The following is a 24007-nucleotide window of genomic DNA, read 5'->3' as shown; positions in this document are numbered from 1 at the left end:
AAAAAAAAAAAAAAAAAAAAAGAGATATGTATATTGAAGTAAACTTAAAATCCAAATATTAACACAAGCTTCATGAAAATAAACACATTGAGGGAAATTCCAGAATTATGACTACAGAAATGGCTTACCTAAATGAATGCCTTGTGAATCTGTTATTTCCTTTTACTACTATAGTGAGTTTGTATTTTGCACATTTTTGCAAAAGTGCAGGCACTGTCCAAAGTGCTTGACCTACTGAGATGCATTTCTGCATCATTTCTCTCAGAATCACTTTAGGACCGTCTTGGATTAATGAGCCTTGAAAGTCGTTCTTGCAAAATCTTTGCAGATATTCATGACAGTCTTCATGAAAAAAATATATCCTAATGGTTGCTTTGAGCATGTTTCTTCCTAATGTTTATGTTATATACCAAAATGTGACTTGTGCCATCTGCTGTGGTAAGGTGAGGATAGTTTCCCAGAATGACACCGTCTTTACTGGATACACCTTATTAAGCATCAGTAGTGGTTTTTTTTAAGTTATAATCTTATTTTTTCTTTTCCTATGTGGAAAAATGTACACCTAATTTAATGTGAATAGCTTTGTTTTCTTTTTTTAAAAATGCTGTAGTGCTTTTTATAATTCTCTATATAGTCAGGGAGCCCAAAAACAATAATTTAATGTGGAATTTAATTAAATTATAGTAAATTTTTTTATGCAACCCCAATGTTCAGTTTTCAACTTTCAAATGAATGTAGAATGTGGTCAAATGAAGAAACTATACCAAGAAAATACAAAGACACTCTGCCCTCCTGCCTAGATCTCCACAGCTGCTCTTGCCCCCCTGCCTCCCTAGGTCTAGCTCCTCTGGGTCTGGCTCCCAGGGGCTTCCTGCTGGACAGAGCGTCTAGGGCATGCTGCACACATCTCTCTCTCTCTGCTCCCAAAGACCTTCCTTTACCTTTTAAGCAGTCATGCAGTTGCTTTCCCCATATGCCTGCCTGGCTGTACAATTTTCTTTCTTTCCCCATTGGTGCATATCTTATGTCTCCTTGGCACATGATCATCCCTCAGAAACAACTCAGGATTGCTTGTGATCACAGTCAGTATGTATGTATGTAACTTATTTTCTTCGCAGCCAGGGAAAACCTTTTATTATTATGTCACCCTAAGTAAATCAGTTTGTTATCCACACTAAGCAGTTACCTAGGCTTGAGGAATCTCAAATATAGTGTTATTCATCCTGTGGTGCTTTGCTGAAAATATAGAAAGAGCTCTCCGTTAAGTGCATGTTTGTTTCCTATAAAATCCAGGGACAGTTCTCAATACCTCAATGTTGACAATTTAGTGATAAACAGAAACATGCTGTCCCTTTTCTGGTGTGGCACATAGAGTGATGAAGCAGAAGGACATCATTGAGGCACACATGGATTTATAGACACACACACCAACTCCACAAGGGCTAGGAAGAGAACATAGAAATACCAAGAAAGAGTCTCGCAGTGTATCTTAGTTTCTGTAGGCTGCTGTAACAAAATGTCGTAAACAAAGCGATCTATAAACAGCAGATACGTACTCCTCACAGTTCTGTGTCTGATGAGGGCCCACTTTCTCATAGATAGCTGCCTCCGGCGGTGTTCTTTTACAGGGGGAGGAGGAAGGGATCGCTCTGAAACTTCCTTTGTAAGGCCACTAACTAGATTCATGGAGGCTGCATCCTCATGAAAAAATAATGCCCCTTCACAACACCTCCTCCTTTACAGGTTAGGATTTCAGCATTTGAATTTAGGGCTAATTTTCCAGTCGAGATTAAAAGGAGGAAATTGTGAGAAAGGGAAGGAACATTAAACATTCAAAGTAGAGCAAATTATGTGAAGAAGAGATTCAGTCTGTCCAGAAGCCATAAGAAAACTACTGTAACTGGGATACAAGTGCGTGTGGAGGATGCGAGGAACCCAGTGGGAGTGCAGACCAGGCCCAGCTTTGAATTTCATTCTTGATGAGTAAGAGGCCACTCAGAGACCTTGAGATAGCACGGCAGCTCAGAGAATAATGTTAGCGATGAGTTATGGGATGCTATTTCAGAAATGAGAAGGTTAGGTCAAGACAAGAGTGGCCAGTTAGGGTAGGGTCTGAAAATGAATTTTGACACCTAGGAACTGGTTTGAGACAAGTTATGAGTCACATAATGACCCTGTGGATCCAAGAGAAGTGAAAGTAGATTAGTTCTAATTATTATTTTCACTTGTCCAGAAAACAGCATCCTCTGCAATGATATATCAATGACATTATAACTTCATCTTCAAATGTCAAAGACACTTTAGTTTTTTATCTAGCTCTCAGTGAACACCATGCCTGCTGTAAGTTGGAATTTTAAAGAGAGTAGAAGGGAGGTGATTTAAATTTCTCCACTCTGTTACTGGCTCATTGCGGATGCAGTAAAATACTGAGAGGGCTTATCTCTAAGAAAACACAAAATGGTTTTCACAGGTCCCATGCTACACAAAAAGATAAGTTGATATGTAAGACCATAAATACTTTTATCTTAAGTTAAATATTTGTATTTGAGCACAAATTCACCAAGTTTGGTTGTTATCAAACCATGTTTTATTTTCATAAGCTTACTTTGTGGATGTGCTAGTAGTGGATGTTATTATTATTTTGTTATTGCTATTATTTCATTTACTGTAGCTTTTCTCCTCCTTTTGCAACACTAAAATAGCAGATTTTCAACTCCACAGAGGTTGTTCCTTTTCCTTTCTTATCAGCTAAAGTCAAAACAAAACTTACAGTGTTTGGTAAGGATGAAAACAGAGGTATTTTTCCTACATGCTTCAAGGATAATATCATAGACTTCTAGAAGAGGTTCTCTTTAATTCTTCCAAAAAGAATACACATTGTTTATTTATAAAAATCTAGTAGGTTCTTAGTCATTTTAATTTATTGTTTCATAGACACACTAAAATAATTTAACAAATATATTTTATTTGGTGATTGGCACCATCGTATATCTAATTACAAGCCCCTAATGCTCCCTTCCAGGATCAGTGGTTTTTCGAGAGAGAAACAACAGGGTGATAGATGGATACTTTATGCAAATTACTTACTTTAGACAAAAAAGTAGGGTGTTTTTCTTTAAATAATTAAATTATCATTTTCTTACATTCTTTACCAGTAAGTCTCTGATCTATACACCCACATGTATTTCCCCCGACCATAATCTTTTTTTTTCTTTGCAAAATTCAGTAACTTTGCATTTTAAAATCCGTTCAATTTTTCTACTACATATTGATAAAATCTTTATTAATTTAACCTGCCAAGTAGAAGGATAATTATAAGAAAAAGTTGATAACATGAGATCTTGGAGGGAAAGAGCTACATGACTGGATTCTGAAAAGTAAACAATGTAAGAGCTAAAACCTTGAACAGAAACACAAACATAAAATGTGGTTTGGGTAATTTCACCATAATACTAAAGAAATGAAAACCCAAACATAAGTGCTACTAGTTTCCCCACCCACAAAAGCTCATTATGTTTAGTACAGTGGCGATCATGACAGGAGGTAAATGTGAGTTTCCAATTAACTCAGGGGCGAGTCTCTTGACCAAGGTGACACAGATATTGTGGAACAGACCAAGACGGGAACATGAACACAGAGCTCTCAATTAAGCTACCTCTTCCTATCTACATAACAGGGATCACTAGACAATCCATGATAACTGGTAGACTTTTTAAAGGCAAACTTTACTTTTACCATATTACCTGAAATCTACAAATCATCGGTGCATTGTGTGTGTGTGTGTGTGTGTGTGTGTGTGTGTGTGTGTGTAATTGAGGAACCCTAGGAAGTTCAGTCAAGCCAACCTTTCCTTACTCATAAACATGGGAAAACTCCAATTCATCATTTATTGACCTCTGTTTTAGAAGAACAGAGAAAGAAAGAGGACAAAGAATTTAAACTGACGGGTTAATAAGTCATGCTTGTCTAGTAGAAATAATTAATGGTTATATGAGTTTGTATGTACATAAATTTGAAGTGAAGTTTAAAAAATGAAATAAAATTTGATGTATTGTATTTTATTTTATTTTATATATCTAGTACAAGATCTACAGGGTCTCACTATGTAGACAGGACTCATAGTGGTCCTCCTGTTTTCAGCCTCCCAAGCACTAGGATTACAGGTGCACACCACCACATCCAGTCTCAGTCTCCATCACAGCGCACCCCAGGGGTGGGCTGGCAGGGCACCCCAGCCCCTGTACTCTGCTTAATCAGGTGTTTTAGTCCTCCAAGCTATCTGCAAGCCTGATATATTGGATTTTAAATTTACCTTGCATTCCAACATTAAAGCACTTTGAATAGATCTTAGTTTATTCTGAAATATTTAATAGGAAAATACCCAATGTCATAAGTGATATTTTTGGTATTTTTTAAGGTCCTGTGCTTTTTTTTCCTATTGTTGTTTGTTTGCTTTGTTGATTGCTTGCTTTTATTCCATTAATATTTTTTTGAAATACATCATTGGTAGGCAAATTAATAATTCAGCAACTTTATAAACACAATAGACTAAATCATATGTTTCTCTTTAAAAATAAGCATCTATAGGTAACCCATAGAATGATTGAGAGATATAAAGTCTATCATGTTAGAAGATAGCTGAGGCATTTCACCACAACAAAAATCTTCGGCAATAATTCGTTTTTAAAGATGAATTTGATCATTTAGATAGTCATTGTTGAGTGAAGTAGGACCCACTGAATGACTCCAAATGTGCTAGGTTTATAATTACACGTGAACACAGGTGCGACCTGGGCACAGCAGCGGCACTTGTTCCCTAGGCAGTCCCCAACATTTTAGGTGTGGAGATGTCACGTGTGCAGAAGTGTGAGGATGCCCGGTAGGATGCCCAGGAGCCACGCTGCTTTTCTCTTTTTCAGGAAGCTCATTTGCATCCTCGTTCTGGAAGGACTTGTTTGTGCTACTTCTATTTTCCAGACAGAAAGCCTTGGGGATAATTTAATATGACCAGATCAAGTACTTTGACGTTACGTTTTTAACCACTCTGTATGGCTTGAAGACTGGGGAGTTGTTCATTTCAGAACATTGCGTGATGATTACTGCGAGGCTGTTAAGCCCTTGCTCTGTTTGGCTGTAGGACGAGGCTAGCTTAGCTCTGAAACTGTCCAGTCACAGCTGGTGTGGCGTCCACATGTCTTTTGACTGACGATTTTGCTCCATTTCCAGGATCAGTGGTTCTGGCGAGTAAGAAACAACAGGGTGATGGACGGATACCCCATGCACATTGCTTACTTCTGGCGGGGACTGCCTCCCAGTATCGATGCAGTGTATGAAAACAGTGATGGAAATTTTGTCTTCTTTAAGGGTAAGGCTCTTTTCTATATCTGGATGTGTTATATTTTGATCATTTTTTCCCAGCGCTCTGAGGCATGTATATAGGTGAACATGTAAAACCTCTTGAGTAAGATTAGTGAATAAATTTTATGAAAGAAATTGTATATTAGTTACACAATTTAAATATAAAGAAATTTTAAAGTTTTATTCTTTCTCTCATATAGTATTTTTATGTATACATCATCATAAATAACTTGGAATTTGGAAAACAATTTAGTAAGAGTTTCAAACTACCCATTAAAATGAAATTGAACTCTTGGAATGTATTCTACCTTTACAAATTATGTATTTAAAAAAGAGAGTAATTCATTCATTATAACATTATATAGGTTCTGAAGTTATGTCACCAAGTTTGAATGCTTATGTTCATGACATGTGTGAGTCATGAGATTAGGATATAGGGATTACAGGCATGTGCCACCACGCTAGGGTTCAATGACTGGCATGGCGTACCAGGAGCTCCAGGGCCCACATGGCATGCAGTACTGGAGATTGAACACGGGTCCTTGCACGTCCCAGGCAGGTGATTAGATCACTGAGCTATATCCCCAGCCCAGAAAGCATATTGGGAAATATTCTACTTTTTAGAACATATATACTTGGCTTCCTAGTATTCAAAATAAATAAATAACCATCTTTCCTTTGTTTAAATCTGTCTTGAATTTTCTGTGTGATGTTAGAGTATGTAGAGTTGCTTACTATTATTATGCAGTGAAATCTTATTTCGTAATTTAACTGCATATATAATCTTCAAACCCCAGCCTAATATAATCAGTTTATAAAATAATTTCCATTACACTAAGAACATACTCATAAAAGCAAGGGTTGCTTATAAGAAACAGAATGCACACAATTATCAGCATTGTGAAATTTATGGTCTATTATTTAGGCAATGAATTTAATAGAACAAGTACCACTAAATGTGCATGCCAAAGCAAGCTCTCTGGTAAAGTGGATACCATGAAGTCTGTTCTCTCCTCAAAAATGACTGCTATATACAGCATAAACCTCAGGTCTGTGCCAGTAATGACAAGAACAAGAACCAAAAGGTGCTGGAGGACTAGGGGAACTGTGGGGTCACCTGAGCTGAGCTGCGCTAAGCTGAGCTGAGGAGAATGTGCATGTGGAAGGAACATGACTGGACACTTCTCCAATAGCCAGAAGGACCAAAAAGAGCTTAAATAAAGACATAATTCGAAGGAAGGAAAAGGAATCTTATCCCAAAAAACTAAGTCTCTCAGAATCATACTAGTAGAGTTTGTGCAGACAATAAGGGTAGTGAAAGCAGAATCTGGAAAACAATTTAATAAGAGATTCAAAGTACCTTTTGAAATGACACGAAATATTTGGAATGCATCCCATCTTTATGTATTGTTTCTTGACAAAGGAGTGGGAGCAGTACATTCATTATAAGATTATGTAGCTTCTGAAGTCATATTACCAATTTTGAACACATACTGGCTCCCTGAATTGGGCAACGGTTTTATTTACCTCAGCTTCCTCATGTGGAAAATGAGGTTTGTATTCCCCTACACAGGATTCTTTTGAGGTCTAAATTATTACTGCATGTCAGATCCTTGGTGCATGTGTGCTCTTACTAAATGCCAGCCACTGCTGCAACGTGGAAGAGCACCAGTAGTACTATTGCCTTCTTGTTCTGTAATGAATGCATCAATGCAGGCACACATAGTATGCCACTATGGACAAAGCAGGTACGCCACCTACGGGCTGTGACTCTCAGGCAGCTGTCTGGACATTTCTCTCCCTTATACCTTTTTAGTCCCGACAGTAGCAGCAAAAACCAGGAGGGAGGTCTCTTCTCATCCCTAGATCAATAGAGCTCTCTGACAAAATGCCTGAGGAGAAACTGCCACAGCGTCAAAGTCCCTGCCACACAGCTCATGAGTGCCTCAGGGCTCTTCCTCGCTCACTGGTGGAATGGCTGGCTTCTTTCATCTCTCATCAGCCAGCAGAAGAGCCTGACCTCACGACACCCCCAACACCCTAAGTGAAGCCTCCCAACTGGCACACAGTGCTGGTCAAATATACAAAAACCATCCACAAATATTCAAATGTAATTTCACTCTGAGCTCTTGAATCTTGTTTGTATTTTTTTGACACAGCTGTATTTTTAGTTCTCAAACAAGACTCCGTGCATAGGAGGGGCTCAAAAATCATTTACTAAAACACAGTATCAGTAAATACCGATTCAGTTTAGTAAGACGCTTCTTTTATGGTGCTGACAATGGCAATAACTTTGTTGCTTATAACAGAATTATTTAACTTCTAATGTTGTGCATGTCTTTTTTAGGGGAAGGTTGTGGGAGTGGTCTCAGGAATCAAACTCAAGACTTCTGCATGCCAGGCAGGCACTTGAGCCACTGAGCTATATTCCCAGCTGTTATGCCTGTCATGGTCTCTTCTGATGGCATTATCCATAGCAAGAAATGTCCTGCCTTAGAACCTTGGTCACTGCTGCTTGCTTCCTCCAGCTCCCTTTCGCTACTATTTTTTAGTAAACCTCGCAAGGCCTGCTGGGACGGAGCTCTCCTGCTCTGAACACACTGCTATCCACAGGGGTCCAAAGCTCTGCATATTGCCACCCAGATAACCTGTGTCCCTAGTGAATGCTTTACTGCAAGCAGCAGGGAAGTAGGAACCCCAAGGCTGAGGTTTCTCTATCCTTACCTTCACCACCACCCAAATGACTGTCTCTTCTTAACAAGTGTTTTTGTGGCCTTTATCATTTAAAAAAGATACTCAGAAGTTCCTATACCTTCACTCCTAAGGTTGCCACCCCCTTTTAGCCCATGAGCTGGGAGCCCACACACACCACTTCTGGCAGCCCAACGCTCTTCCTTACTGCCCTTTGCTATCCGCCATCTGATGGACCGCATAGGCATTTCCTCCATGCACTGCTTATGTACCCTTCCTGCTAGTGCAGCAGCCCCGTGAGGGAAAGACCTTCTTGTTCTTTCTCTCTCTTAAACTAGTATTTGAAAAAAAACCTTTTTTGTTACCAGGAAATAATAACTATTTTATATATTGTAGTCCATTATAATCCATAATTATTTTGGATTCAACTTGCCCATTTGGACTGGAGCGATGGCTTAGTGGCATAAGCGTCAGCCTAGCAAGTGCAAAGTCCCAAGTGTGATCCCCAGTACCGCATGCCCTGCTGGCCCCAGAACGAGGTGTGGTGGTGTACACCTGTAATCCCAGCACTAGGGAGGCTGAGACAGGAGCATCACTATGAGTCAGCTGTGTAGCAAGACCCTGTATAAAACAATAGCAACAAAGACAATAAACTGCATATTTGTACTGAGCTGCGTCCCTAATGCATTTATTTATTATTTATTATTTATTTATTTATTGTATTTTAGGGAAGGGTCCACCAGGTGTTCAGGTCTCACCACTAGATCGGACTCGTAGTGATCTGCCTGTTTACAGCCTCCCAAGAGCTGGGATTACAGGTGTGTGCCACCATGCCCAGACTCAGTTGCCATCTCAGCATGCCCTGGGGGCAGGGCTGGCATGGCAGGCCCTGGGATCGAACACCCAGCCCCTGTGCCTGCTTGCAAGTGCTTTAATCTCCTGAGTTGTTTGGCTGGCACTCTATTTCATTTTTTAGACAGGGTCTTTCTAAGTCACCATGTTGTCCAGGCTCGGCTCAAACTTACAGTGTCCCTGCCTGAGCCTTCTGGAAATCTGAGGTTATGGGAGTGTGCTACCACAGTCTACTATGTGCTTGTTTAACTTTTCAAAAATATAAAAGCAGTCTTTACATTAGAGACTGCGGCACCAGGGATCACACTCAGGACCTTGCCCTTGTCAGACAGTCACGTCTGCTGCTGAGCTATCTCCTGTATCTTGGGGCAGAGACTGGAGAACAGCGTAGAGGCCCTGAGATCAGCAGGTAGACCAACCCTGTAAAGACTTGAGAGAACACAGTTTGGGGAATGTTTAAGGAAACTGTAAGCCAGAAAAGCACTAGCGTGGGCAAAGGAGCAGCATCAGGCTGCTGAACCACTGAGAGTTCGACAGTACCTGCTCCCCCCAGTCACATTTTCTTGAGCACTGGGTAGAGAACTATGAAGTCTTGCTACAGCAGTGAGGAGCACTTAACTAGGCATGAGCACTGCCTTGGTGCTGCCCAACAAATATTCAGAGTAAGTGTTCGAATCATTACCAAGTCATGATGCTAGGACAAAGCTCATGAATATTTACAAGGAGTGCAGGTGAGATAGATCAGCAGACTAAGTGCCTGCTTAGGCAAGCCCAAGGACCAGGGTTCAACCCCAGGCACCACATGCCACGCCCATTCCCCATCCCCTGGCATGCTGAGCCGGCTGCTGAGACCAGCTGTGGTGGTACACCTTATAACCCCTGTGCTGGGGAGGTTGAAAACAGGAGGACCACTATGAGGTTGAGCTGGGTAGTGAAACCCTGGACCAACTACATTAAAAACAAAAAAGAATATTTACAAGGATACAAACTTGTGGACCCAGAAATATAAAGCATATAATATAGTGGCAATTTGGTTTTTATAAACTTAATTCTGGAAGACAAGGTCACGTTCATGTTTGTCATCTGATACAGAGTTCCCAAAGAAGAATAAAATTTTGCCAAATGCTTCTGTTTGTGAACCAAATTGTTTGCAAACTAATGATTTCATGAAATAAGGTCCCACTGCTTATTTGGCAGTCCCTACAAGATCAGGAACAAGACAAGGATGTTGACCTGTATCAAGTCCAGACAATATTTTGTGAGAAGTTTTATCAAGTATAAAAAGGGAATGACTTTATTTGTTTGTTTGTTTGTTTATTTATTTATTTTGACTGGCTCAGCCCACCCTTAGGGCAGGGCTGGCAGGGCATGTGGTGACAGGGATTGAACCATGGTCCACTGCAGCTGCCTATGCTTGCCTAAGCAGGCGCTGTAGACCGCTGAGCTATCTCGCTGGCCCAAAATGGAATGACTTTAAATAGGAAGCATCCATATCAGTGAGAAATAAAACTTTATTCACAGTCCAACATGATTGTCTGTGCAGAAATAAGATGCAGTGAATCAAAAATCATCTCAATTTGACAAGAGTTTGGCAAGGTTGATGAGATAAACTACACAAATTTTATTTTTCTTTATGTGTATTTTCAAGAACTGTGAAGGATCTGAGATTCTACCTTTAGGATAAGCTAATGGCATTATCTTTCTCACTTTTGTGGGTGTTGGCAGAAGACATAAACCCCTCAGACAGAGGAAGGGACACAGACAAAATTGTGGCTATCGTTGTTCCCGTAGGTTCCCTGACAAAAAATGACAGGTAACTTGCGTGCACATAATCAGTTTTATTGCAGAAAAAAGCCTCAAACTTAAAGAACTTGAAGGTTTGTGATAAGAAATAAGCTTGCCTGTATTTCTTTTTTCCTGAAGGAAGACATTTTCTTTGTTTTTCTAGACAAATCTGACTTTCTCTTTTCCGTAGAAGGAGAAAGTACCTTTATTACCCAAGATCATTTGGTATACAAGTTATTTTTAGAATTGTGTTACAGAACAAAGGCAGTCAGTGCCACTGCTTGCAGGACATACTGAAAGGCAGAAACCTATGGAGAACCGTCTCCCATCACACACTACCAAAAAACAATGAGGTGTTGGAAAAAATTAAAGTCACTATATATATATATATATATATATATATATATATATATATATATATATTATTCATTACAAAACTTTACTAAATGAAAGTAAATAAGACTTATATGATTCTACAAATATATTCATGGGTTAGGACACTAAATATTTTTACACTCTGAAATCTTACCAAGGTGATCTATTAAGTCATTGCAATGATAACCATAATATTTCCAAGTTTTTTCATAGTAATGAATGGACTGATTCTAAAATCTTTATGCAAAATGCCCAAAATAAATGAAGCCACTTTGAACTTAGTACTTGATTTTCAAGTCTTATTTTAAATCCATAGTAATTATGATAGCATATCATAGGCAAAGGCGTAAAGGCAGACTAAATTATTCAGAATATGACAGACTTCAAGAAAAGACTTAACTATATGTGAAAAAGTAATTTTTTATTTCAGATATTTTATTTGAAAAGTACGGGGAAGACTCACTGCCCAGGATATCCAGCAACAAAACCACTGATATCCATATTCAAAAAGCAATCACTAGTCCACACATTCCACTTAATACAAATAATAATTCAGAATGGGATTACCCTCAACTTAAACACTAAAAAGTCAAAATTATGATTCCCAAAAGAAAAATAAGTTGAAATTTAAAATATCTGTTAAAATTTTAGGAGAATAAAGATAAGCTACACACAAAATACAACACTTACCAAGCATATGTAGAGTGCAGAATACATAATGAATTCTCAGAATGCAGTAAAAATAATACAATTTGCAAACAAATTATTTGAGTAAAAATTGCACCAAGGTTGATATACACATGGAAGATCAGCACATAACAAGGTGCTTTATCTGTTGTGTCCATTAGGGAAAAGTAAATGAAAATCACCATGAGGTACCGCTAGGGACCAGGTAAAATGGATAAAATGTAAATGACTAGCAATACTGGTAAGAACTGAAGAGAAAATGTGGCTTTCCTTAGCAGTTTGTTTGAATATAGAACAGCACAGGCTAGAAACCAGCTCAGCGCACCTGTAATTGTAATTTCACAAACTGGCAACAACTTGGCCTTAATATGTGAACAGATAAACAAGCATAGTATAAAACATATAATTTCAATTTAATTTTAGGTATGTTAACGGCCATGTTTTGAATATTCTCCTCATTCCTATTTTATGTTGCTCATCTTCATTTGATTTTTGCTCCTCAATTTCCTTGATCTTGCTTTTATGCAGTTCGGGCTTTGCTATTGTGTTTCATGTTTCCTATAAAAGCACTGGCATTTTTTGCAAAGTGAAGCAAGATACAAGGAAGTAGATGAATATTTTAAACAACATTTTCTTTTCAACTCACATACTGTGTGGTTCTGTTTTGCATTGTATTTCCTTTTGGAAGTTTTTCTTTTTCTTTTGGCAGAACCAGGGATTGAACTCAGGCCCTTGCGCTTGCCAGGGAAGCACTTATTCCATTGAGTCATCTCCCTGGCCCCGGTATTTCCTTTTGACTGCAAATTTTTTCCTTGAAAGAAGCCATACGTGTCATCCCTTGCCAGACAGGGTGCTCCGCAGTGCTCCTGCTTGTTTCTGAACATGAGGCTAGATGTCCAAGTAGCAGACTTTCTCACTGAATGACAGCGGGCTCGTGGTTTAGAATATGCGAATATCATTTGGCATATTTAAAGTCGTGGTGTCTGTACAAACTCCCTTTCATCTCTCTACTTGACATTTGACAGGCAACACTGAGTTCTTCTCCTTTATTCATGCTTGTAAGGTTGTTGGTTTAGTTAGAGAGACACAGAAATAGAAAATATATCACAGTTCAAGGAACTCACACGCTTTTCTTCAGAAACTGAATTGCTATGTGTGCTGTTCTATTCAGCTATTCTATTAGTGCTCAGGTATCTTTAATATGATAGAATGATGTTTTGTTAGCACAGTCAAACCAGATGTTAACTTTTTAATTGCTCAGTGTGGTGAAACTAACTTTCAAACTTTGGCACTTATTCAAAATTCTTGAGGGATCTAACTATGCACAATGTCAACATTAAAACATATTCCATACATGGAGCACTATCATGAACCGATACACAGAAGCATTTATTATTGGCATGGTGAGTAAATCCAACCAGTGAAATACTGTGTTATGTGATAATCATAAATACCACCTACTGAACATCATGAGCCAGATACATGGGGAATATATTTGAAGTCTCATTATTTTCAGTCTCCTGAGTCTCAGTTGTCATGTAGGAATTAGGCAGGCGATGGCCAGTGACTCGTGCAGGCCTCGCAGCTTGTAATTGGTGGAGTTATCTTTCCCCACTTATCTGACTTCAAACGGACTCATTGTTCTTCTAAACCAAGAATCCAACAATAATAATTGCTTTGTGACATTTTCTTAAAGTCTTTGAAATACTCTCAAAGAACATATCAATTTTCAATATTAATTAGTCCTATAAAATTTACTGAGCAATGAAACTGGTTTTTGTGCACTGGAAAAAAAATCCAGCCAGGAAAGATGTATTTCCATCTTTTTTTTTTTTTTTTTTTCAGAACCGGGAATTGAACTCAGGCCCTTGCACTTGCCAGACGAGCGCTTATTCCACCGAGCCATCTCCCTGGCCCCTATTTCCATCTTTTCTATAAAAGTCCACACAGAAAATGCCTTATTCTTTGTGGACACAGACAAGCTGTTACTAGGCATGGCTGTTATTTACAAAGACAGGCAGTAGCTAGTGTCCTTCATTTACTGACCATTGTTATAAAGGAGATAGAATATATAGATGTTTAAGGAGAGTCTTGAGGACTCTAGCGAACAAATATGTGGTTGATTTATTTTTTGTTTACTGTAAGAAGGCTCAAAGGTATCTGATGACTGAGGATAGAATAATAAGCATGAACAGAATATAGTGGATTACTTAATAAGCAATTCTATTAATAAATGTAGAGTGATTAGTTGACAAGGGGAGAGGAAGCAGGAAATCATTAGCAATTCTGAATGCCAGACAGAGTGTGAAGCTGTTGTATGCAGAGTCAATTTAAGATAGTAAGATGAGCGCTAAATTAAGAGAACCATGCTTTAGTACGGAACTCTCAATTGCTTGTACAGCTTTAGGCACATCATTTCTTTGACCTGTTAAATGATGAAGGTATCAGGCTGGATTCTAAACCATTTGTCTTATTTACCCTGTCTGGACAAAGTCATACACTCCTATCTCCACCAGTGACTCAGCCATAGGGTGTCAGGAAAGCACATGTGAAGTGTAACCTTAGAGTAGACACTGTCCTCTTGATTAAAATATAAAAAGGACAAATGTGATTAGATATTTCCTAACTCTTCTAGGGAATAACATGTAGTTTAATACCTCATAGGATTATTTTCTTAATATCTTTATCCTCTCCCAGCCTGGGAGCTTCCACAAGAGCCAGCACTGTGTTGCCTCTCTCCCTATACCTGTACCTGCTACTTCAGTGACTGTCACAGGCATTAAATAGCCTACATCAAGGAGTAGGTGAGATAGCTCAGTGATCTAAAGCACCTGCTTAGGCAAGCTTAGGCAAGTGTGCAGGGACTGTGGTTGGATCCTGGGCACCATATGCTGTGCCAGCCCTGCCCCCAGGGTGGGCTATGCTAGACACACATTCAAAAAAAGCTAACACTAAGGGCTGGCAAGATAGCTCAGCGGACTAAGCCCCTACTTAGGCAAACTTAGGGATGAGGATTCGATCCTTGGTACCACCTGCCACCCTGGCCCTGCCCCCGGATGTGCTCAGCTGGCCACCAAGACCTGGCATGGTGGCACATGCCTGTAATCCCAGTTCTGGAAAGGCTAAAAACAGGACCACTACAAGTCTGACCTGCATAGTGAGACCCTGTACCAAATACATAAAAAGAAAAAAAGCTAATGTTGGATGAATGGATGCAGGGATGGATGCTTGGATGAATGGATGGATTGGCACATGGATGAAACAAATTAAATATCGATTTATAAAGCCCTAACTAAAGTTCTGAGGTTATCCTTTTACTTTATAAAGCCTCTCTGTCTTCAACTCTGACTTGTTGATATTTTTCCTCCGTAGTCTGCCAAGTACAGTGTCAGTAAGGACCAGTTTTTCCTCTCGCTCCACTGTGTCAATCTCATGTAAAATCTAATAAATGCCTTGATTCTGCCAAATAGGTAATATTTTCCTTGCAAACCGCCATACAGTCTGATAGTAAGGTTGTTAAAAACCCTCCTTTTATAAATAAAATAAAATGGGTTGATTATGAATGTCACACTTATCCAAAAACTCAAAAATAGAAGCAGTCATTTCAGTTTGACTTGAGAAAATCGTTACTAAGCAAGGAAATGAATTCTATAATAGTATTTCATTAATAAACACTCAGAAAATTAACTGCTGCTATTCATAATCAATAAGCACAAAGGCTCTGTAGTCAAGGTAGCTCTCTTCCCTCTTACTTTCCTTTCTTCTCACCTTATGGGATACTGAAGATGAACACAGGAATTCACATTGAATTACATCTCCAGCTATTTTTATCTTTTTTTTTTTTTTTAAGGAGGAACTTGCTGTACTCCGGCCTCAGCCTTCCAAGTTGATGGCACTACTTCAAAGCATGTGTTACAGCACTCAACTCTCTCTCTCTCTCTCTCTCTCTCTCTCTCTCTCTCTCTCTCTCTCTGTATGTGTGCATAAGTGAGCACATGTGTAACTGCTGATTCAATCATGCAACAGGACAGCAAATATTTATATGTAACTTTTCAGTTTTGCTTGATTTTTAAAGAACCTATATTTACATCTTTAAAAGAAATTGCTTGTTTCTTATTCCTAACAACAACAAAAAATCTAATCCAGAATTACATAAATGCCTGAACTATTAAAAGTGAAAGATCGCTTGTTTTTCTTTTTGGTGACAGATACACTAGAACAAGAGTATAGAAAAGTATTTTAAAAATACATTTGTTTGAGAAATAGTTTTTGATAGAATATCAAGAACTGTCTTGGAAGAACTGTAACTCCCTTTCTCTTTTTATGCATATGAACCTCTGAGATTTGTGGTCATCTTACCCAAGCTGCTAGAAACACTTTTTTCTTGCTTGGGTCATGCCATCTTTGGCATTGATGTCCCTAGTGCAACCACTGAGAAAAGTGAAGAAATTGTCATGTAAATGATAAAGTTTAAGAACTGAACAAAGGGCATATTTTCAAGCACACTGGAGTGCTGCTACCTGAAAGCACAATCAAATTGAGCAGATGAAAGATTTACTCGGAAGAGCTAGTATGGGAGGCATTGAAGCTGAATGCCTTTTCCTAATGAATAGCGATATGGAAGTGAAGAAAGCAGTGAGTCGCTGCAGTACAGACCGTCAGAGCTGTCGTCTCTGTCTTCTTTATCTATTGCTTTAACACTTTCTCTTTTAATTGCTGCAGAGGTAAACTAGAAAGCATGCTAAGAATCAGTGCTCTCTGAATTTTCTGTCTCACTGATGTTGGAAAAAAACGAAGTGGACATTTGGTTGAAGATTTTGCTTTTTTTAGTTTTCCAAATTTATTAAGGGCTCTGGATGTGACTGTACTCATATGACAGTGTTTCCCAGTACACAGTGAATGATAATTACTTATATGAATGGTTTCCAAAATAATACAGGGTATCTTCATAACTTCTCAGGTTTGATGATGGGTTATAAAATTATTTTTCCTAATTTATTAAGATTTAATATTAATGGCCACTATGTTATTTAAATAGACATCATTTTCTCCTTTTAAAAGATTTTTGATTATTAATCATTATTGAATTCAATTTTTCCACCAATAACTGTCTATTAAGTAGCTCCTATTTGGTAGGCACTATTCATGATAAGGAAAATTGTGGCCAATACACTGTTTATATTGAAGTTTCTCATAGTAGAGTTACTAGCTAGGCTGTATTCCTTTAAAATAAATTGTACTAAGTAATACGATATGGGTAAAGATTGACTAATCTATCAATATAATTGGTCCTTGTTATTCAAAGGTTATCTGTTTTTCAGAGAGATAATGTTAATTTTGAAATGTCATTCCATTTCTCCAAGAACAGAGTTGAATGGACTGAGTATAAGATTAGCAATCTGTACTGAAAGGAAATTTGAAATGGTATACCAGTGAGTTTGGGTTTGTATTTCAGATTTGTATTTTATAGAACTCTCTTTAAAACCTTGTGGAAGGTAGGTAAAAGGGAGACAGACTGAAGGCAGGGAGATCAGAAATGAGACTTTTGGAATTATTCATGCTAGAGATTTGTTTTTAAATGGCTGAGAGACAAGTCCATTAGCTAGAGTTCAGAATTCTGATCCACAGACTCAGAGACTTATGTGCATTTAAGATCTCATGTGACATTTGGATGTTTAAAAGTCATGTTGCACAGTATTATTGTTACAAGAGAAACAAACGTTTTTGGTTTAATTGAGCTGATGGGAAATTTATGGTGTATGACAGTTATACCTCAGAAACTGGCCACAGATGCTCTCTCTCTGATAGGCCCCCAGTCTCTCTCCTAGCCATGGTGTTCCTCCCTGTATCTATTCCATTCATCTTTCTCTTTTAATATACTACTCCTACTCAATTTCTACCTCCTCACAGTGTCTGCCTCCCTGGCCATCATGGCTTCTCAGGCTTCAACTATATAATGGAAGTCACTTCCTTCTGCTGGGTGGAAAGTCTGAACTCCCTGACTCCCTGACCCAAGACAAAAGTGTGGGTGGCTCTGCTCACCTGACCAAGTGGCATCCCCACGGCTCACTTTGCAGCATTTTGACTGACTACACATTTGCAGTGAGAGGCTGGCGAGAGAATGTAAAACAAAACATGAATGATAATCTTCAAAACTGTTAGCAGAATGGACTTTGAGAGACAAGTTCAAGGGAGAATTTAGGTGTAAATCTACTAAATGAAAAGATCCATGAAATATTAAAACACAATGACCAAGATCATTTCTGTTGCAACCCACTAAAGAACTGTTATCCTAAATAGGAGATGAAAGAGAATAACCTTAGGATGATTGGAATCTTAATTTTGTAGAGCGTACTAGTAGGTAACCATATATATCATTTGGTTTTTAAGAGATATTTGGTCTAGATGAAGTCATTTCTCATTGCCCTTTGATTTTTCTTTTCTTTTTTCCTTTTCACTTTATGTATTGAACTCTGGTTCCTGTGTTTGTCAAAGCAGGGGCTTAGTCCACTGAGCTATCTTGCTGGCCCATGCTCTCTTTTGACTTCTGAAATTTTCAGTTATGTTTCTCTTTGATACTTTTTGTCCCTCCTTCTCTCTTGCCTACTGTGCCCTGTTCCTTTATGTAATCTTCTGTGTGGACCACATGTCTCTAGAAGTGCAATTCTTCTCTTTACCTTCTTTATATCCTCTATGCTTCAAAATCTCACAAAGTACTAAATTAGTAAATACTATACTTATGGGTGACTTATAATTTGTGATCTTTCAACAGACATACCCAGTTCCCTACACAGTTTCTTTATGTAGACGTCTCATTGACATGTGAAGACCTTGATTTGAACCTTCAGTGGCTCATTATGATGATTTGGTTTTTTTGCAAGGGGATTGGTACAATACAGGACCCATTTTATAAGATTATTTTACAATCACCCAAAGAATCATATACGAAGAGTGTGAGAAATCTGTCCACACACTAAAGACTGAAGAATCCAGCTGAAGGTCTGGATCCTAATGTGTTATATGAATTCAGCTGAGAAATTAGAGCTCATAATGGTGCTTTCCCAAGTCTACATGGAGACCTAAAGCCCATGACAATGTCTCATGCTGACCTGTGTCACAGATCTGCACTGAGAAGGCTCAAAGGTCAGCAAAGGAAACTAGAGAGTCTGTGCGAGAGGGTTGAAGGATCTGTGCCAGCAGCCGAGGGATCTACACTGGAGTCAAGAAGCAGTGCCCAAAGCATGAACCAGCAACAGTGAGGTCCTGAGATTCTCCAAGGATGAGGAAAGCTGAGTTCCCTTCTGGAAAGCCAACATGACGAGCTCTTCTAGGAGACTGAACAGTGCACCATCTTCTCTCCTGGAGCCTGGAAACAATGGTCAAAATGAGGAGCAGAACTCCCCCAAAGCAAATCACAGCCATCCTCACTGATAATGAGGTCCTAATCTTCTCCTCCAATGAGAACAACTAATTTCATCAGGAAGGCCAGCATGACATAGTCCTCCAGCAGAACAGCGTGAGAGAACCAGCAGCTTTCAACGGGTCCCCAACAGCTGCTCCAAACAGCTTCCCTAACAGCCTCACTTTTCTCCAGTTCTGCCTTTTATGTAATTGGCACCAATCCTCAGATGGGCCTTCCACACCCAGCACCAAGTTCAGCTGGGTGTGACAAGTGGCCATCAGTTGACAATCCACTATACTCACCTAACCTCATCTTGTTCTCTTATTAAATCACAACCTAAGTCTTCGGTCTACATGAACCAAACCTTAGGGATCATCTTTGATACTATCTTCATTTCATTTCCTTCACTCTTATCAATTTTATGATCATCATGTATCTTGACCCTATTTTCTCTTTCCACCTATATTTCTACCACTACTATTGAAGAACACTTAAATATAATTATTCAATGACTTTCCATTTCCTTTTAAAATAAATTCAAAATCCAACAGTGTTAATGATTCTCATGACTAACCTTCCTATGCACTCTGACCACACTGTATTCTAAGCATTTTAGACACACAATGTCAAAATGGCATTTACTCTTGATGTGTCATCCTTTTCAGATATTCTTCACTGGGAAGATACTTTTTAATTGTGTGAGGCATGACTGAGGATGGAAATCCTGCTTTTATCTAATACAAAGCAGCTTGTATCTCAGCTCTCCCATGTTAATACCCATCTTTCCTTTTCAATTTTCCTGGTATTTTGCTCTCTGAAGTCCCCTGCCTTTGGTTTGTTGAAGTTTGCTCTTCTTGTACCCACTTAATGGCGTCTAAGCTTTATAAATAGAGGTGTTGCATTTCTTCATTGCTCCTGTGTGTCTGATGCCTGTATCAGTGCCTGGGATATGTGGTAAGTTAAGTTGTAGGATTAATGATTCAGTTACTTAATTTTCATGAAAGACACTCAAAAATTTGTTTTCTGTTATTCCCTGCATTATTAACTTCATAAAAGAGACCAAAAACTATCTTCTGAAGATATAAAACTAGCCACATCTCTTTACTGATGTCATCTCTGAGGGCTTTACAGGTTCATCCATGATCATATCTGTTTAGGTTGATTTTCAGGGTCATGCTCATCAATTGTAACACTCTACTGATATTTCAGTTCATTGATACGAAAATCTCCTGTGATTGGATCTCTCTGCTTGACATGGCTTGCAGAGGTATTTTACTTTCTTTAGAATTAGGTATATTTCTTCAGAGGGATCATCCGGAATATTAAAGTAAGCACTCCTTAAGTTTTAATCTGTATTTTGGATATATTTCTTAAAGATCATTAGTTTTTCAAACACTGCAATGTTATATGCATTCATTGGATTTTCATTTGCATCTTCTGCTAACATATATGATTATCATGGTAATGATGATGGCTGTCTTACTTTCTTTGCTATGCTTACTATCTAATATATTGCTTAGCATACTGAGATGCTTAGTGTTTCAACTTAAGTTGTATCACATAATGGAAGATTTTTCAATCTACAGGATTACTTATTGTTATAACCTAAAAACTCCTAATTAAATTGTCTTAAAGACATAGAGTTCTTTTGGGTTTTTTCTTTGTTGTTTATTTTGTTTTCTTTTAGTGCAGTGTATTATTTAATTTTTAAAATATCTTTAAGTATGGCATTATGATACAGTGTATTACAATCATCATCAGTTCCGTGGTCTAAGCACCGTTGTGGCAAACAAAAGCCCCCAGCTCTATCCCTGGTACCACATGCCATGCCAGCCCTGGAACCCTGGGGATACAGTGCCAGCCTGAAACCCGGCATGGTGGCACAGGCCTGTAGTCCCAGCACTGGGAAGCCAAGACAAGAAGATCATAATATAAGTCTGAGCTACATAGTGAGACCCTGTAGCCAATAAATACATAAATTTTTAAAATGTGTGTCATTGAAATGTTGAAAAAAAATTGGCCTCCCATTGGTAAATAAACACAATAGATCGCACTTTCTCAGATATTAACTCAGAAGATTGATACCCAAAAAGTTGTTGGATAAAAGGATCCAAGAGGTCATACTTAAATAAACTATGCCATTGCACTGTCTTTTAAATGAATAAGGAGACAGGTCTCTGGCCAAGGAAATCTACTGGCTTTGTAAAGAGTCTAGAAGTAGTGAAGGGTCAACCCTTGCCATCTCTAATGTGGCTCTTATAATATTTGAGTTTGTGACCCTTCGTGATTTACCGCAAGAACAGAGCAGGGACCTGAGCCCCCCCAAAAAAAAACAAAAAACAAAAATAAAAACTTCAAGGCTAAGGAAAATAAAAGTTCACAGGCAGCTAAGGAAGGAAGAGAGACATCAAAAGAAAATGGCTTTCTAACTGCGTAGGAAGAAAAGCACTTTAAAGTGATTAGTTGTATCAAGAGGTCAGGATGGAAAATTGTTCAGTTGTCTAGATGGAGAAGACTAGATACTCCAAGACAAAGTTTCAGTGGATTACATGGTATGAAATCAACTTTCAGTGAGGTGAGAAATGGCTGTAGAGCATTGAATGAATATAGTAAGAGCAAAAGATCAAGCACAGTGTTCCAGGGACATAGGGCATGTGGAAGAAGGCGAAGTGTTTGTAGAGAATTTCCAGAAAGCAATGAAATGACTCTGATCTGCAAATTTTGAGCATTGTCATACTCTGGCAATTTTGAACAAGTGTAGAATTAAAATTTTCCTCCCTTCAGTGAAAATTTTTAAAGAAAGGGCTGGTGTTATAGCCAAAGAGGACATAAGTCAGAGGGATGACTAACTTTAAACAATTAGAATGAATTTATACATATGTGTGTGTGTGTGTGTGTGTGTGTGTGTGTGTGTGTATCAATGTATCTTCATCCCAGAGAAAATATCTCAATATTCACTAAAAGTATTTTGAGGACATACAATTTGCAAACTATAGAAATGATTTCTACTTGAGCAAAAAATCAGGCCAATGATTCCTATAGGAGGAATCCATGATCCTTGATTTAGCATTGTTTGTTTATGGCTAAGTTGTAGATCTGTTTTATTTTTTCAATTGACTCATGAATTTCAACTGTATTTTAAGGAGTCATTCATTATATCTACTTTTGAAAGTAACACTAGTATTTCACCACTACTAACTTATTTCAAGGTTTTTATGCAGAATAACTTACACACATTGTGTTAATGGATGCGTTGTAATCTTGCAATAAAAAATTAGTGCCTTCCTCATTTATTTTATATAGGCAACAAATATTGGGTGTTCAAGGATACAACTCTGCAACCTGGTTACCCTCATGACTTGATTACTCTTGGAAGTGGAATCCCCCCTCATGGGATTGATTCAGCCATTTGGTGGGAAGATGTTGGGAAAACCTATTTCTTCAAAGGGGACAGGTAAGTCCTCACATTACATGAGGGAAACATTTAACTAATTCTTCCAGCTGTCCAAGGTTCTCATCTATCAAGTGTATGTACTATTGATGAACCATGTGTGTAAATATAAACACAAAGTAGATGCAACACAAAATATTTTATATGTACTCTAAATATTTAAAACACATTCTCAGGGCTGGCCAAATAGCTCAGTGGTTAAACTGCCTGCAAGCAGGCTCAGGGGCTGGGGTTTCAGCCTGAGACAACAATTGAGACTGGGCACAGTGGCGCGTGCCTGTAATCCCAGTCCTTTAATGTTTAACATGCCAGTTAGATGCTGTAAACTGTAAACAGGCAGATTGCTATGAGTCCAAGTCCAATCTAGTAGTGAGACCCTAAACACCCTATAGATCCTTCCCTAAAATTAAAAATAATAATAATAAATAAATGATAATAATAAAATATACATTCTCACCAAATTATTCAACTAACATGAAATTCTTATGAGTGTATAAGAATTGTGAATTCATACTTATGAATATATATGTACAGTAACATCTATTATTTTCCCCATGCTTTCAACATTCCTATGAAGCTATGTGTGCTCTGTAAATATGTGCTCTTACAATACATTTTCTTGCAATTGGACTTATTTGGAAAAAATACATTTTAGCACAGGCTGTATGTATTTGGACACTTTTAACATATTATACTTTACACAGTTATTTATGACTATTTTCAAGTAATTTCAGTTTATTCCTGTTTTCTGTTTCTTAAAGAACCCATTTATTTAAGTACCAGCAAGCAGGTGTTGTGATCTATTGACAAACTACCACAGGGATAAAGGTTTAACATACAGGGTAATATTCTTTCCCTGCTGTTTTACTCTTATTTTGATTTCTTTTTGTGAAATTGTTGAAAGGGCCCCTAAAATTTAAGTATATTGGTAGTCTTCTAACTCACAGGAGCTGCTGGCTGTGCGTAGATGCAACCCTGCCTACATTTGGCAGATATTACATACAAAATACTTGTATGTTTGGAACAATATTTTGTTAATTTAAATAAATATTATACATACAAATGAATCAAGAATAATCAAATTTTAGTTATCTTAGTTTTAGCTCAGTGGTATTATTGAAGCTCATAATTATCCTCTTCTGGGTTTTGGTTTTGAAAAGACTTATTTATACTATTGTATTGCCTCTCACACATTCACACACATACACAACAGACTTTAATGTTTAACATGCCAGTTAGATGTTGTATCATTATTTAACAGAAATTAACCCCATATAATGCTCCAATTTTAGGAGAAAAATAAGTAAGATATAAACTTTATTTTAAATTTAAAATTTTAATGACAATCTCAGTAACTTAGTCTTACCATAAATAAATTCCTTGTTATTTGCCTCCATGAAAAAAGT

The 24007-nt window shown here is 38.0% G+C and overlaps 1 protein-coding gene across 1 annotated transcript in view; it reads left to right on the top strand.

Annotated features, from left to right (window-relative positions):
* The window catches only part of Mmp16 (matrix metallopeptidase 16), a 280573-nt gene that overhangs the window by 245223 nt on the left and 11343 nt on the right, over positions 1-24007 (top strand). Inside the window, exons 7-8 of the mRNA XM_004647205.2 lie at positions 5227-5365; positions 22454-22604. Of these exons, the coding sequence (XP_004647262.1) occupies positions 5227-5365; positions 22454-22604 (290 nt within the window). The remainder of the gene's footprint in view (positions 1-5226; positions 5366-22453; positions 22605-24007) is intronic.

The sequence above is a fragment of the Octodon degus genome, unplaced genomic scaffold (genome assembly GCF_000260255.1).
Source record: "Octodon degus isolate 3935 unplaced genomic scaffold, OctDeg1.0 scaffold00294, whole genome shotgun sequence".
Classification (NCBI taxonomy): Eukaryota; Metazoa; Chordata; class Mammalia; order Rodentia; family Octodontidae; genus Octodon; species Octodon degus.
Note: the sequence above shows the minus strand (reverse complement) of the source record. Positions and strands in the feature narration are given on the sequence as shown.